The following is a 15,253-nucleotide window of genomic DNA, read 5'->3' as shown; positions in this document are numbered from 1 at the left end:
TAACTTGTATTTAGGGTTTTTGAAAAACATCAAAAAATATTTCCTTATCATTTTAGTTATCATTTGCGTTAGTATTTTTGTTAAAAACTTTGAATAAACCCAGAGTCAAGCTAATTCATATATAATCTGTGAATAATAGGCCCCTTATCGTTATGGAATCGAGTAGAGGGGGAGAAGCAAACACGAGGCAAAATATATCTAACTGTCTTTATGCTTTTTCAAATCTTATATGAAAACATTATTCTTGATTCGAAACTTTTTAACATATTACATCCTATAAAAAAACAAATGAAAAAAATGAAAAAAAAACAGTGGAAAAAAATCGCTCTAAAAACATTGTGTTTCGTTTCTATGGTTACTATAAGCAACCATGATGGCGGACACGACAAATGTACGTAAGAGACAAAACGTTTTGTGAATAAGTACTCGTTCTGGAGAGTTATTGTTTTACTTTGCCTGTTTGTATTTTCTTAAGGTTTGAATATCATTAAACTAAATTCATTTTTATTGCTTTTGCAGGTTCTTGAAGAAAATAACAGCGAAAATCCAGACGTTACAAATGAACGTCTGGCCACTTCTAGGCCCAGTATTTCAATTGAAGACGTTGACTTCGCTGATAATGCGTTGTCGTCTAATGTGGAGGAAATTAAGACAGAAGAAAACGAGCAAGAAGGTGACTATAATTTTAAATCATTGCTAAATTTTTGGATAATGGAAGCTGTTTCTTTCCAGGTGTCGCCTACTCGATTGTACATGTTAATATCAGCTAAAGTTTGATGTATTTCTTTAAAATGTTAATTTCAGCAGTGGTTGATGATTCAACAAAACCCACGGAAAGTACTGACGTGCTGTCATTGAAACAGAACGAAGAAGAAAATGAAACACCTTCGGCTAATGAAATACAACAAGAAGAAGAAGAAGAGCCATCAAATGAGGTGATTGTCAAACTATCTTGACCAGATTGCACACTGAGCCTGCTTTTGCTGACATCAGTAGTATCAACCTAGTGATAGCGAGGCTGTGCAAATGAGTGCAAATGACTTTTTATTTACTGCATAACTTCTTGGGAGAACTTCAACCATCAATGTTTTGCACATTCCCTTTCTTTGTATGTGAGGGGAATGTTCCCCTGAACATGAATAAAAGTGATGATCTCATAACACAAATCTGCCGGTTGTTTTTTGACACTTGACTTTCGAATTTTGAAAGGCAATTTTTTGTAAAAAAACTAAAAAACTCTGCTGTTTGAGTTTCCAATCAGCAATAAACATCAGATTTTGACAGTTTTACATGTATTGCGGCTATTGCCTTTGATAAATCACCATGAAGCGTCTGGACAGCTAATGATGTTAGGAATTCATTGTGGTCAGGGAGCAAACTGGATTTGATTACCGTAGTGAACAAGTTCAACGATAGGTTCCCCAAGTGTAGAATTGTTCTCTGAACATCAGGCAATCAAATCAAATGATTCCACTGAAGTTATATCTTACTCGTACATTATTCATATTGCCTCTTATCTTTGTTGATTGCTCCTTGTACCACAACATTATATTGTCGTTAATGTGTATCTGTTTAAAGTAACTTGGCAATGTCATAATTCGCCTATTAACATTGTTGTTTTGCAAATATGGGACTGCACCATTATATCATGAGCCAGGTCTATACAAAGCACATTTAAGATAAGGAATCGCTCCCACACTTTGAAAATTTGCAAAACATCACTGACTGAAACATGTCATTTTGCAAATATTAGGATAGCCATTGCTCTTCTTTGCAGTTTGATATCTTGGAAGTAGTAAATCACTTCATTAAAATATCAGTCCTTAGATAACTTTGTACAAGTGTTTTGTATTTTCCTGTCTTACTTGAACCTCATGACCATTTGACAGAAACCAGCTGAGCTGGAGAAAGAAGATGGTCCTCCCCTCGAAACAATTACACAAAATCTATCCCGAGAAGGAAGTGTAGTCTTATCCCAAACTCCACTTGCACAAGACATGACTGAGGTACTAGATGCTGGGGGCACTCCTCCACCTGTTATTGTGATGTCAGAAGATGATACCACAGACAATATTGGTATGTAATCATTAACTATTCGTTGGAAAGCATCTCTGTTTTCATTTGGGGCTCTGAGAACAGTATTTTTATACAATATTTTCATAATTTCTTAATATCACAATAGTTTAATGAAACATTTTTCAACTTTGACGGGATTCCTACTTGCACATAACTTTGGTGGTCAGCACCCCCCTTCCCTAAGAAAATCAGTGGTCATTGAAACATTTCCTTACAAGTTCGCTTTCACATTTTGCACCATATTTTACATTTTGACTTGTTTTATCTAGGGCCTGCAAATAGTGCCAATGTGGAGAGTGTGGAATGTTACACTCCCCTCTGCTTATGTAAAATTCACATGTATCAAAGTCATTATATCAGTCTCACATCATCTTGGGCCTGCGAATAGTACCAATGTGGGGAGTGTGGAATGTTACACTCCCCCCTGCTTATGTGAAATTCACATGTATTAAAGTCATTATATCAGTCTCACATCATCAAGGGCCTTCAAATAGTGCCAATGTGAAGAGTGTGGAATGTTACACCCGGCTGCTTATGTGAAATTCACATGTATTAAAGTCATTATATCAGTCCCACAAAAAATGTTGGTTTTTACATCAAGCCCATACGATACAAAAGTTGGTCTCTATGGTTACATATGTAACTATGACAATGCCACAAAATTGAACCTGGAGGGGGGCGTTACTGCGTCTCACTTTGCCTCAAATTAGGCAAAAATATATCAATGTTAGCAAAACTTTATCTTATGGAAAAAGTGGGGGGATCAAGCACAACCCCCAACCCTTCTTTTGGCACAGTGCCTGGAATCTAGAACACCCCTCCCCCCCAACGTTGAGGTAAACTAAGTTACAGCCTTGTCAAATCAGTGTTAGCTGTAGACCATTTAAGAGTAAACAACGAAATCTTTCTCAACCAAAAAACCAACCAAATAAATCAATACCGTATGCTTTCTTAATGTCATTGGACCGAAAATAAAGCCTTGTTTTCCATAGATTGCAGCACTAGTTTGAATTGAATTTGTTCAAATAAAATGAATGTTGTTTTATTGATGTAGACAATGCACCTCAAATAGTAGACCCTTCTCAACTAAACGAAGAAACGGTATCAATTGCTTCGTCTGTCGAGGTGCCAGTTTATAATCGTGCAGAATTGTTTGAAAAATACCAGGTAAGAAAATTTTTCGTTATACAGGGTGTGCAAAAAAGGAGTAGACTCTTTGAAAAAGTTCTTTAAAACAAGATGCGCGCGGACAAAGCAGAAACTTATGGTTATTCTAAGTATTTTAACGCTCTCTGGTACAGCTGGCGATGAATTTTTATAAAATGCAGGATGTTTTACTTGTGAAATATCTTCTGTAAAAAGTCGTTCAAAACAGACCCTGCGCACAAAAATACTCATTGGAGAAACCATTTAATCGCACTGAGCAATTTGGAGAAAGCGCAGGCCAACGCAAGGTCTTTAAAATAGGCCATGTGTATAGTATAAAACAAATTCCGAAAAAAACAAGACATCTTGAGATTGCAAAATATGAATCAAAACAAGACGAGAAATGAATTGTAAATTTTTGACTTTATTTTAAGTCATCCTCTGACAGAATAAGAATATTCTGTCTGAGGATGACTTTGAAATAAAGTCGAAATTTTGCAGTCAGTTCTCGTCTTGTTTTTATTCATATTTTGCAATCTCAAGATGTCTTGTTTTTCCAGAATTTGTTTTATACTATATATTTTTAAATTGTCCGCTGGTCATGGTTTTTAGACCATATGTAGTCACCCTTAATGTGGTCTTGTCAATTCTCTCATGTCTCCCATTCATCTTTTTTCCTTAGCAAGCCGTTGAAGAACGTGCTGCCTTGCAGACTTTAAACGTTCAGCTGCAACACAAGTTGGCTGAATATTTCAAAAAGAAAAAGGTTAGTGTGACGTCATAAGGGCATTAAAGAACAATAGGACTACAACGGTAGTGTAGCAACTGGTAACTATCAAAACTTCACGACGATAATGTGACGTCATAAGGTCATGAGAACTACAACGATAGTGTAGAAACTGGTAACTAGTGCAACTTCACGACAATAGTGTGACGTCATAAGTGCATTACAAAACACAAGGACTACAATGATAGTGCTGAAACTGGTAACTAGTACAACTTTATATTAATGTGACGTCATTAGTACATTACAAAACGCAAGGACTGCAACGGTATTGTAGAAACTGGTAACTAGTACAACTTTATGTTCCTCACTCAACAAAGGTGTTTTACATCTCTGACAGAGATAGTACCATGTACTTAGCAACGCGTTTTGATAATCGTAGACGGATGACCGTCAACAAGAAGTTGAGAAAAATGTCAATGATCAGGAACAGAGATATATCAAATATTTAGGTGGGTTTTACATGGTTTGGCTACAACAGTTTTGTAAATGAATGTCAAAATATTGATATATTAGCTGCAATATTTACTCACAAGTTTAGAGGGGGGGGGGGCGTTGCAAGTTTAGTTATTTATAAATTGGTAAAGATTCTCTGAGCTCTGGAAGTACCGTAAATGCTCGTTTTAGCGCCGCTCCACACAAGTGCCGCTCCCGGTTAAGCGCCGCATCCCTGATATTGATATAGTATAAGTTTGGTAATGAAAGGGTAATAAAAAGTATTATTATATGGCAAGCGTCACTTCCGGCAAAAGGCGCACTTTGATTGGCTCAGAAACATTTTTGCCGGTCCATTATTTTTCCGTAAAGGACCACGGTCCAAAACGCGTAATTTTAAAGTCAAATGTAAACAAACTTCGTAAAGCAAACAGCAAAACGTAAAATAAACGAAACAAAAAACCATTTACGAATGTGATTCAAAGGAAAAACACTTTGAAAACAGTTCAACTTTCCAGACGATACAATTTGAAACAATTTAATTTTCACTGACGAATACTAGAAAAGTAAAACCAACCCGTAAAAACAGCAAGGAAGAGAAAGAAAGCAAGCCTCGTTTCGGGTCAAATAATGCCATATAATAAACCTTTTAATAACCTCGCTTACTCGGTCTTAACTGAGAAATATCGGACCTCTGTCTTTTTGTGCAAACCTTGCCCTACGGGCTCGGTCTGTTCAAAAACATCTCGGTCCTTTATTTCTCCGTAAAGACCTCACGCTTGGTCATTAAGGGCTTTATATTGGCTTTTTGTTGCGCACACCTATATGATATTATTTTCTTTAAGTTATATTGGGTTGTATAAAGTAATACATTTTGTCTACTTGTTATTTTTTGCGGGCAGTAAATATATATTGGTGTGAGCCTTTAGTTGAAAATTGTTTAATTAGCGCCGCTCCCGGGTAAGCGCCGCATTCAGAATCAGGAAAATTAAAAAAGCGCCACGGCGCTAAATCGAGCATTTACGGCAAGTTTCAAAAGAAATCAATCTGGCAGACCCGATATATATGTATCTCTCCCCCTTCTCACAGTTACCGTTCGGTTTTTGAAGTTCTTCATATATAACAATGTATTTTAGCTAATCTGGACGAGCTTCAGGATGAACTTTCACAAGTGCAAAAAAGTTACATAGAGCAAATTGAAGAGGCGAAGGATAAATGTTCTGAAAAACAAGCAAAAGTAGAAGAAATCAGGTGTGATGTCATCATTTTTCTCCTCTACGTCACTGCATGCGTATATAAAAAAGGACTGGATCCAAGTATGCAATGATCTTCTTGTTGACTTTCTTGTACGTGATGTAAATGCAGGGGGGGGGCACAACACAATGTGTAGTTTGCTGTTTAATTTTCATACATATTACTGTTGAATGCATTTATGCTCCCCCTTTCCCTCCCCAGCTTATCTGGTGACTCTGGTTTAAAAAACATGTAAGACTTACGCAGTTTTCAGCCTCCCCGCGCCGCGTTTTCACTCATTCCGTGCATCTTTGATTAAGAGAATATTTAAAATATTTATAAGTTTTGGCACTGCAACCATCGCCGTACGTCGGACGTCCCTGTTAAAAGAAAGCTTGATGTGCACCCAACCGTTGAACGAATATGATCAACTGTAGACGTTAGGATAATATTCGTGAAAGAATTTTGTGAAGTGAATGAGAAATCCTGACGCTATGCCTTGTGTAAAACAGCTTATATTTGGTAAACGACCGCATGAGAACTCAGATGTAAATTCCAGACATCACATGCTAAATAACATGGCGATATTTTACCGTGCACTGCAACCATATACCATGCTCCTTTCGGGCATGTTTTCCAACTTCGAGTAAGAAAAACACTGGCAGAAGGATAGAATTGTAATTTTGTCCGAATTTTTAGGTACCAGACTCCAAGACACCATGAGCCAAAATTGCAGCGTTTTCACAAGGCATAGCGTTAAGATTTTATGGCTAGATTTTATAGCAAGATATAAACAATGCTTTCACTATTATTATTCCAAGTTTACATTTCATCGAGTTCATGCTGAAAAAATATTAAAGTTAGGTGCATTTTAAAGGCAAATTTATCTATAAAAATCTCATGACTTACAAATACCCAAAGTTAATCTCTAATCCAATCTCTGACCAAATAGTTGAGCTATGGATTAGGGATCTATTTCGTGCATTTTTAGAACAGAGAATTATTGCTATATTTTACGTGATTTAGAAATCAATTCGGCAAACACAAGATAGATATTGCGAAACAAGCTCTAAACAGTAGATCTTGTCGTCCAATACCTCCCAAAGACATCGAGCAATATCATCAACTGGAACAGAAGAAAGAGCACGAAGTCATGTTGGTATGAGTGTTCCGGTTTACTGATCTCTTTGTAATTATCTGGATAGAGTAGTGTACTAAGGTAAAACATATACACTCCAAACAACATCATTTTTTCAACTCAAGATTAGAGTTTAAATCCTGTATATTAGTAAGATACAGGATTTAAAAGCAATATAATGAAACTTTAAGTAATTATAAAGCCAAGTGATTATTTGCGAGTAATTTTCTACTGGCATCATTCACTTGGCTCCATGATGACTTTGAAATGTCGAAATATTTCTTAGTGCGCCTTTCAGCAGAAATTTTTAATTGCAACGTTAAATTTTGGCGTAATTTCCAACGCATCAGTAAAAAAACTTTAATTTCATCAAATCATTACATTCTTATGGCTGCCTAAAGTTGGCAAAAAGGCTGCTTCGAAAAGTGTGGAACGACTTACTTTTGTGACGTCATGCACGGGATTCCTCAGTACAATATATACATACCAACTACCTTAGATGACGTGAGATTTTGGCTTGACTTAGACATCATGCCCCAACGGTCAAGGTGTTGGGTTTTGTGATGTAGCCATCTACCTTCTTTAGTATATATTGACTTACAACAACAAATAGAGATATCACAGATAACTGTTATGATCACATTTAATGTTCAACGTCAATGTCTATGGTCTACGATCTATCTTACAATGGTTAAACTACTTCTATTTGTACAAGATATTAAGTAAGGATATATTTGGTTCATTACTAAATATGGTTACTTTACAATTAACCGAAAGCTATTAGGAACTAGAAAAAATATTGGGATTGTTGCACGTAAGTATCTCTTAAATTAATCATTAATTACACTTGATTTAAATATTTACTAATGACAGGAAGAATATGAGAGCATATCTAAACACAAAGTCCATTGAAAAGCAACTTTAAACCATCCATAACAAGAAGACGATTTTACTAAATTAAAAATTTTCACATATATGTTAGAGATATGTTAGAAATAAATGTTTTTGCCGATAGGGGGCACTTTAAATCTTGTCTCTTGCTAATACAACTCCAATCTTGAGTTCGCAAGATGATGTTTTTTGGAGTGTGTTTTATCTTATATTTCTTTAAATTGTCTTTTGGAAAAGGTTTTTCGGTTTGTGAATGAAGTAAACGGACTGAAAACTGCTTTCGTGAAAACGAACTTTTTGACCAATCGGTGACTTGTTTACATTTTTGCATTTGAGCCAATCGGATTGCGCGCAAGTTAACCTTCGCAGAATCCCCATCAGAGAATTTTTCAGATTTTTCTTTGAAATTTTCCCACGATGCTCTCAAACCGTTTATCTACGTATTGTCTTACTGTCTAAGTATCAATGTGCATACGTATTGTCTTACTGTCTAAGTATCAATGTGCATACGTATTGTCTTACTGTCTAAGTATCAATGTGCCTACGTATTGTCTTACTGTCTAAGTATCAATGTGCCTACGTATTGTCTTACTGTCTAAGTATCGATGTACATTCGTAATAGTTGGCAGCCTTGCGTGGAATGAATAATAACGTTCGAAGGAGGCTTTTTATGCTCCATGTTTTCTGATACGGTGTTTTCTAGTTAAAATTTCCCGCTCGAATTGCGATTTATTAAGTACAAGCGTAGTATCTCGACAGTGCTGTTGCCTTTTATTTAACACTGAGTGCAGTATCTCGACAGTGCTGTTGCCTTTTATTTATCACTGAGCGCATTATCTCGACAGTGCTGTTGCCTTTTATTTATCACTGAGTGCAGTATCTCGACAATGCTGTTGCCTTTTATTTAACACTGAGTGCATTATCTCGACAGTGCTGTTGTCTTTTATTTAACACTGAGTGCAGTATCTCGACAGTGCTGTTGCCTTTTATTTATCACTGAGTGCAGTATCTCGACAGTGCTGTTGCCTTTATTTATCACTGAGTGCAGTATCTCGACAGTGCTGTTGCCTTTATTTATCACTGAGTGCAGTATCTCGACAATGCTGTTGCCTTTATTTATCACTGAGTGCAGTATCTCGACAGTGCTGTTGCCTTTTATTTAACACTGAGTGCAGTATCTCGACAGTGCTGTTGCCTTTATTTAACACTGAGTGCAGTATCTCGACAGTGCTGTTGCCTTTATTTAACACTGAGTGCAGTATCTCGACAGTGCTGTTGCCTTTTATTTAACACTGAGTGCAGTATCTCGACAGTGCTGTTGCCTTTTATTTAACACTGAGTGCAGTATCTCGACAGTGCTGTTGCCTTTTATTTATCACTGAGTGCAGTATCTCGACAGTGCTGTTGCTTTTATTTAACACTGAGTGCAGTATCTCGACAGTGCTGTTGCCTTTATTTAACACTGAGTGCAGTATCTCGACAGTGCTGTTGCCTTTTATTTAACACTGAGTGCAGTATCTCGACAGTGCTGTTGCCTTTATTTAACACTGAGTGCAGTATCTCGACAGTGCTGTTGCCTTTATTTAACACTGAGTGCAGTATCTCGACAGTGCTGTTGCCTTTATTTAACACTGAGTGCAGTATCTCGACAGTGCTGTTGCCTTTTATTTAACACTGAGTGCAGTATCTCGACAGTGCTGTTGCCTTTATTTAACACTGAGTGCAGTATCTCGACAGTGCTGTTGCCTTTATTTAACACTGAGTGCAGTATCTCGACAGTGCTGTTGCCTTTTATTTAACACTGAGTGCAGTATCTCGACAGTGCTGTTGCCTTTTATTTAACACTGAGTGCAGTATCTCGACAGTGCTGTTGCCTTTTATTTAACACTGAGTGCAGTATCTCGACAGTGCTGTTGCCTTTTATTTAACACTGAGTGCAGTATCTCGACAGTGCTGTTGCCTTTATTTAACACTGAGTGCAGTATCTCGACAGTGCTGTTGCCTTTTATTTAACACTGAGTGCAGTATCTCGACAGTGCTGTTGCCTTTATTTAACACTGAGTGCAGTATCTCGACAGTGCTGTTGCCTTTATTTAACACTGAGTGCAGTATCTCGACAGTGCTGTTGCCTTTTATTTAACACTGAGTGCAGTATCTCGACAGTGCTGTTGCCTTTATTTAACACTGAGTGCAGTATCTCGACAGTGCTGTTGCCTTTATTTAACACTGAGTGCAGTATCTCGACAGTGCTGTTGCCTTTTATTTAACACTGAGTGCAGTATCTCGACAGTGCTGTTGCCTTTATTTAACACTGAGTGCAGTATCTCGACAGTGCTGTTGCCTTTATTTAACACTGAGTGCAGTATCTCGACAGTGCTGTTGCCTTTATTTATCACTGAGTGCAGTATCTCGACAGTGCTGTTGCCTTTATTTAACTCTGAGTGCAGTATCTCGACAGTGCTGTTGCCTTTTATTTAACACTGAGTGCAGTATCTCGACAATGCTGTTGCTTTTATTTAACACTGAGTGCAGTATCTCGACAGTGCTGTTGCCTTTATTTAACACTGAGTGCAGTATCTCGACAATGCTGTTGCCTTTTATTTAACACTGAGTGCAGTATCTCGACAGTGCTGTTGCCTTTATTTAACACTGAGTGCAGTATCTCGACAGTGCTGTTGCCTTTATTTATCACTGAGTGCAGTCTCGACAGTGCTGTTGCCTTTATTTATCACTGAGTGCAGTAGCTCGACAGTGCTGTTGCCTTTTATTTATCACTGAGTGCAGTATCTCGACAATACTGTTGTCTTTTATTTATCACTGAGTGCAGTAGCTCGACAGTGCTGTTGCCTTTTATTTAACACTGAGTGCAGTAGCTCGACAGTGCTGTTGCCTTTATTTATCACTGAGTGCAGTATCTCGACAGTGCTGTTGCCTTTTATTTAACACTGAGTGCAGTAGCTCGACAGTGCTGTTGCCTTTTATTTAACACTGAGTGCAGTATCTCGACAATGCTGTTGTCTTTTATTTGACACTGAGTGCAATATCTCGACAGTGCTGTTGCCTTTTATTTATCACTGAGTGCAGTATCTCGACAGTGCTGTTGCCTTTTATTTAACACTGAGTGCAGTATCTCGACAGTGCTGTTGTCTTTTATTTGACACCGAGTGCATTATTGCTATTTGCTAGATTTTGATATGGTGAAGAATTTTCTAGCTTCCCTGCCAACATTTTAGCGAATTAAAAGAAGAGGGAAAATGATGCCGAAGTAAAGATAATAAGAACTTTATACGAAAAGTCTACTTACTAAGGAATATTTATTCGAATTGTAGTAAAAATCAAAGATAATCAGAACTTTATATGAAAAGTTTACTTTCCAAGGAATATTTATTCGATTTGCAGTAAAAGTCAAAGATAATCAGAACTTTTTATGAAAAGTTCACTTGCTAAGGAATCTTTATTGGATTAGAAGTAAAAATTAATCCTTGGCTAAAGTCTAACCGTCCACAGTGTTCGCATGCAATTGTACTGATTTGTGATATTTCTACACCATTTTTAATTTCCAATAAAATAACAAAAATCGTGCGAAAAACACAGAGAAATTTTGAATTGTATGATTTACATCGCGCCTGGATGGAATTTTGCGAAAATACCGATGTATAAATAACAGTGAACATCAAAGTGGAACGTGACATGAAACTAACGTCTTTGGCGCAATACCAAGTTGTGTTTAGAAGTTGTTGTTTTATGCAAGTGCTAAGTCCTAAGATACAACGTCACTTGGAATGCTCGAAGGCTCATCTTTCTAAGAAATGCAGCGTCACTTGGAATGCTCGAAAGCTCATCTTTCTAAGAAATGCAGCGTGAAGGCTCAGTGATCAAATATTTAGAATTTCATTGAGTTTTTTGCATGTTGTGAGAAAGCGCATTTCGCATGTTGATTTTTTTAAAATTAAATTTAAAATCATGCTGTCGCTGTCTGTTCTAATTGTTCTTTGATTTTGTTAAGGTTCGTTTGGAAAATATAAAGCTCAAGAACAGATTGAAAAAAAGAGAAATGCAGCTGAAGGCCAAAGTAAGAGAGCACGTAAAAGTTTTCATCATCGATTTACTTTTGAAAACAAGAAATATTTTTTGTAAGCCTGCTCTCACAGGTTTAATAAAGGTTATCGTTAGGATTAGGGTTAGGTTTAGGGTTAGATTATTCATCAGGGATGCGTAACACTGGAAAAACTCAACTAGATCAGATATGCAATTCGGGGGGGGAGTTAAATCTAAGAAATCGGGCGGAAATAGAACTTGTTCTATTTTCATCCGACAAGATCAAAGAAACCGACTCGTCAAATTACATAGATGTGAAAAAGACTTGGAAACAAGAAAAAAATAAGAAAAGATAACGATAATTATACTGAATAGCACAAATGGCTACTGTACACGACTATAAGTATCTAAACGAATAAATACATCAAAAATATCGGACCGTCTGAAGAAGCAACCAAAAGTCGGAACCGAAACAATTGGATCGTGTAAACGTGGCTTTATGAAGGACATGCATTATCGATGCCGTTCCTCTTGTTTTTTAACTCTAGTAGTCAGAGTTTTAATCCAGGTAGTAGTGGTTTAGTTTTAGTTGTCAAAGTTTCAATTCAGGGGGGAGTATTGTGAAGATCATATTAAACATCGACGTTGTTCCCAGTGCTGTTCAACCCTAGTAGTCAGCATTTTAATCCAGGGGTAGTCAAGTTGACGCGTAAACGTTTGAAACTATAGCGAAACCAATGATTTTTTTACTATGCACAGGAAGAGCTTGCCGAGGGCCTTCATCTCATTGACTTCGAACAATTAAAGATCGAAAACCAAACTTACAATGAGAAAATTGAGGAGAGAAATGAGGTAACGTTTGTATTTCTTGCTAGCGGTCGCCTTTGATTGAGCCTGCAATTCGTATTGAATGCGATGATTTGCAAATTGTTTTCTTTCGCTTATGCACTTTGGAGTTGGTAACAACGAGTAAACAAGTCATTAATATTCACTTGGAAGAGTTGATGGCAAGGTTTTTGCTTCCACTTGACATTTTAGGGCGTCGCTTCCAGTTGTGATTTAGCATCGTCCATTTACTTCTGTAAGAAGTGGATGTTGCTCTTTGCAAAACTATTTTGTAATATAGTAAATTAGGCTGAGTATGGTTTGGGAGCTTTGCTTGGGGGGAGGGGGCTAGTTCATGAGTGCATGCTTTGCTTTTTTAATTCATGTTGGCATTAATTTATCGTTGGGCGCAGCGCAGCCAGCTTGTTTTTTGCAAATAACTCCTATAATGCAAATATTTTTGCGTCTATTCACTGGAAAAGCAATGAATGGAATTAATTTATGAAAGATATAAATTAGTTTTGCTGAAAATTTTGTATTGTATGTCTCGAGGCTCTTTACTGAGGCACAGGCACTCTCATTGAACTAAATATACAACTGGAATGCTTCCTTATATAAATAGCCTGTACTTGTACTAAGCTTAAACTTTACCGTTAGACATGCGTGGGTCAAATCCCACCTTCTAGCTTATCGTCCTAAACGAGCTTTCATTTGGCTGGTTGGGAAAGATTGGGACTAGTTAAATATTGGCGGGAAGTAGCCGTCCAGTTATATTCAGTTCAATATGCGCACTGACGCATTTTTTGGTGTTATTTTGCAGGAACTTTTGAAACTTCGCAAGAAAATTACTACTACCGTTCAAGTTCTTACTCACTTGAAAGAAAAACTTCAGTTCGTACAGGTACGTGATCGTCACTTTTATTATTTTGAAATGACCATTAAACAATATGCGATAGAAACTGCGGGTTTATTATAAAAATTTAATAAGTATCAATTTAGCGGTACAAAGCGATATTTTTTTGATTTCCAGCAATTTGGTTGGCTACATGAGGGGGGGCAGCTTTTTACGTTATCTGCCCGTCGGCAGAAGTGATTTTTTTTGCGATGTCTTTGTTTACGAAGTGAAATGTAAATTTTTAAAATTGATTTAAAAGCGATGTAAACTGTTGAACGAGTGGACAAAGTGTATTAAGATGAATTCATCATAGCCAGAGAGAATTTTACTATCCACACGAAGCAAAGTTTGTAGAAAACAATCCAATTTTGCTCTCAACATATTTTTTTTACGAAGTGAAATGCAAATTTATAAATTGATTTGAAAGCGATGTAAATTGTCGAACGAGTAAGCAAAGTGTATTAAGATGAAAGTTATCACAGCAAGAATGAATTTTACTCTCCAGGCGAAGCGAAGTTTGTAGAAAACAATCAAATTTTAATCTCAACATTAAGTTGCATTGGGCCATCAGCCATTTTACAACGAGACCTCGTGAAAATATTTTTCCGTACGGACTTCCCAGCCGGTAAATAACATATATTTATTGTTTTATTTATGCATGTGCAGTGATATTCTTTGATTTCCTGCAATATGATTGGCTGCAGCAACGGGCGACTTCTTACGATATCTTGATCGTGGTCCAAACGTGATATTTTTCGCGAATTCATTTAAAAGCCATATAAATTGTTCGAGGGAAAGCAAAGTGTATTCATCATAGCGAAAGTAAATTTTACTGGATGAATCCAGGCAAAGTGAAGTTTTCTAGGAGAAAGCAAAGTGTATTCATCATAGCGAAAGTAAATTTTACTGGATGAATCCAGGCAAAGTGAAGTTTTCTAGGAGAAAGCAAAGTGTATTCATCATAGCGAAAGTGAATTTTACTGGATGAATCCAGGCAAAGTGAAGTTTTCTAGGAGTAAGCAAAGTGTATTCATCATAGCGAAAGTGAATTTTACTGGATGAATCCAGGCAAAGTGAAGTTTTCTAGGAGTAAGCAAAGTGTATTCATCATAGCGAAAGTGAATTTTACTGGATGAATCCAGGCAAAGTGAAGTTTTCTAGGAGAAAGCAAAGTGTATTCATCATAGCGAAAGTGAATTTTACTGGATGAATCCAGGCAAAGTGAAGTTTTCTAGGAGTAAGCAAAGTGTATTCATCATAGCGAAAGTAAATTTTACTGGATGAATCCAGGCAAAGTGAAGTTTTCGAGGAGTAAGCAAAGTGTATTCATCATAGCGAAAGTAAATTTTACTGGATGAATCCAGGCAAAGTGAAGTTTTCTAGGAGTAAGCAAAGTGTATTCATCATAGCGAAAGTAAATTTTACTGGATGAATCCAGGCAAAGTGAAGTTTTCTAGGAGAAAGCAAAGTGTATTCATCATAGCGAAAGTGAATTTTACTGGATGAATCCAGGCAAAGTGAAGTTTTCGAGGAGAAAGCAAAGTGTATTCATCATAGCGAAAGTGAATTTTACTGGATGAATCCAGGCAAAGTGAAGTTTTCTAGGAGAATGGAAAGTGTATTCATCATAGCGAAAGTAAATTTTACTGGATGAATCCAGGCAAAGTGAAGTTTTCTAGGAGAAAGCAAAGTGTATTCATCATAGCGAAAGTGAATTTTACTGGATGAATCCAGGCAAAGTGAAGTTTTCGAGGAGTAAGCAAAGTGTATTTATCATAGCGAAAGTGAATTT

General features: G+C 36.9%; 1 protein-coding gene across 2 annotated transcripts in view; it reads left to right on the top strand.

Moving 5' to 3' along the window:
* The first annotated feature begins 351 nt into the window (after positions 1-351).
* Positions 352-15,253, top strand: part of LOC124448041 (coiled-coil domain-containing protein 96-like) — a 24,286-nt gene continuing 9,384 nt past the window's right edge. The window contains exons 1-12 of one of the 2 annotated variants that reach the window (XM_046999054.1): positions 352-391; positions 520-673; positions 808-935; positions 1,890-2,076; positions 3,131-3,243; positions 3,905-3,988; positions 4,389-4,458; positions 5,578-5,692; positions 6,701-6,833; positions 11,710-11,775; positions 12,501-12,593; positions 13,387-13,467. In XM_046999054.1, the coding sequence (XP_046855010.1) occupies positions 371-391; positions 520-673; positions 808-935; positions 1,890-2,076; positions 3,131-3,243; positions 3,905-3,988; positions 4,389-4,458; positions 5,578-5,692; positions 6,701-6,833; positions 11,710-11,775; positions 12,501-12,593; positions 13,387-13,467 (1,245 nt within the window). In that variant the 5' untranslated portion in view covers positions 352-370. Of the gene's footprint in view, positions 392-519; positions 674-804; positions 936-1,889; positions 2,077-3,130; positions 3,244-3,904; positions 3,989-4,388; positions 4,459-5,577; positions 5,693-6,700; positions 6,834-11,709; positions 11,776-12,500; positions 12,594-13,386; positions 13,468-15,253 lie in introns of both variants that reach the window. The other variant, XM_046999053.1, reaches the window with a different exon arrangement.

The sequence above is a fragment of the Xenia sp. Carnegie-2017 genome, unplaced genomic scaffold, assembly GCF_021976095.1.
Source record: "Xenia sp. Carnegie-2017 unplaced genomic scaffold, XeniaSp_v1 HiC_scaffold_23, whole genome shotgun sequence".
Classification (NCBI taxonomy): Eukaryota; Metazoa; Cnidaria; class Anthozoa; order Malacalcyonacea; family Xeniidae; genus Xenia; species Xenia sp. Carnegie-2017.
This window is presented reverse-complemented; position numbering and strand designations above follow the sequence as displayed.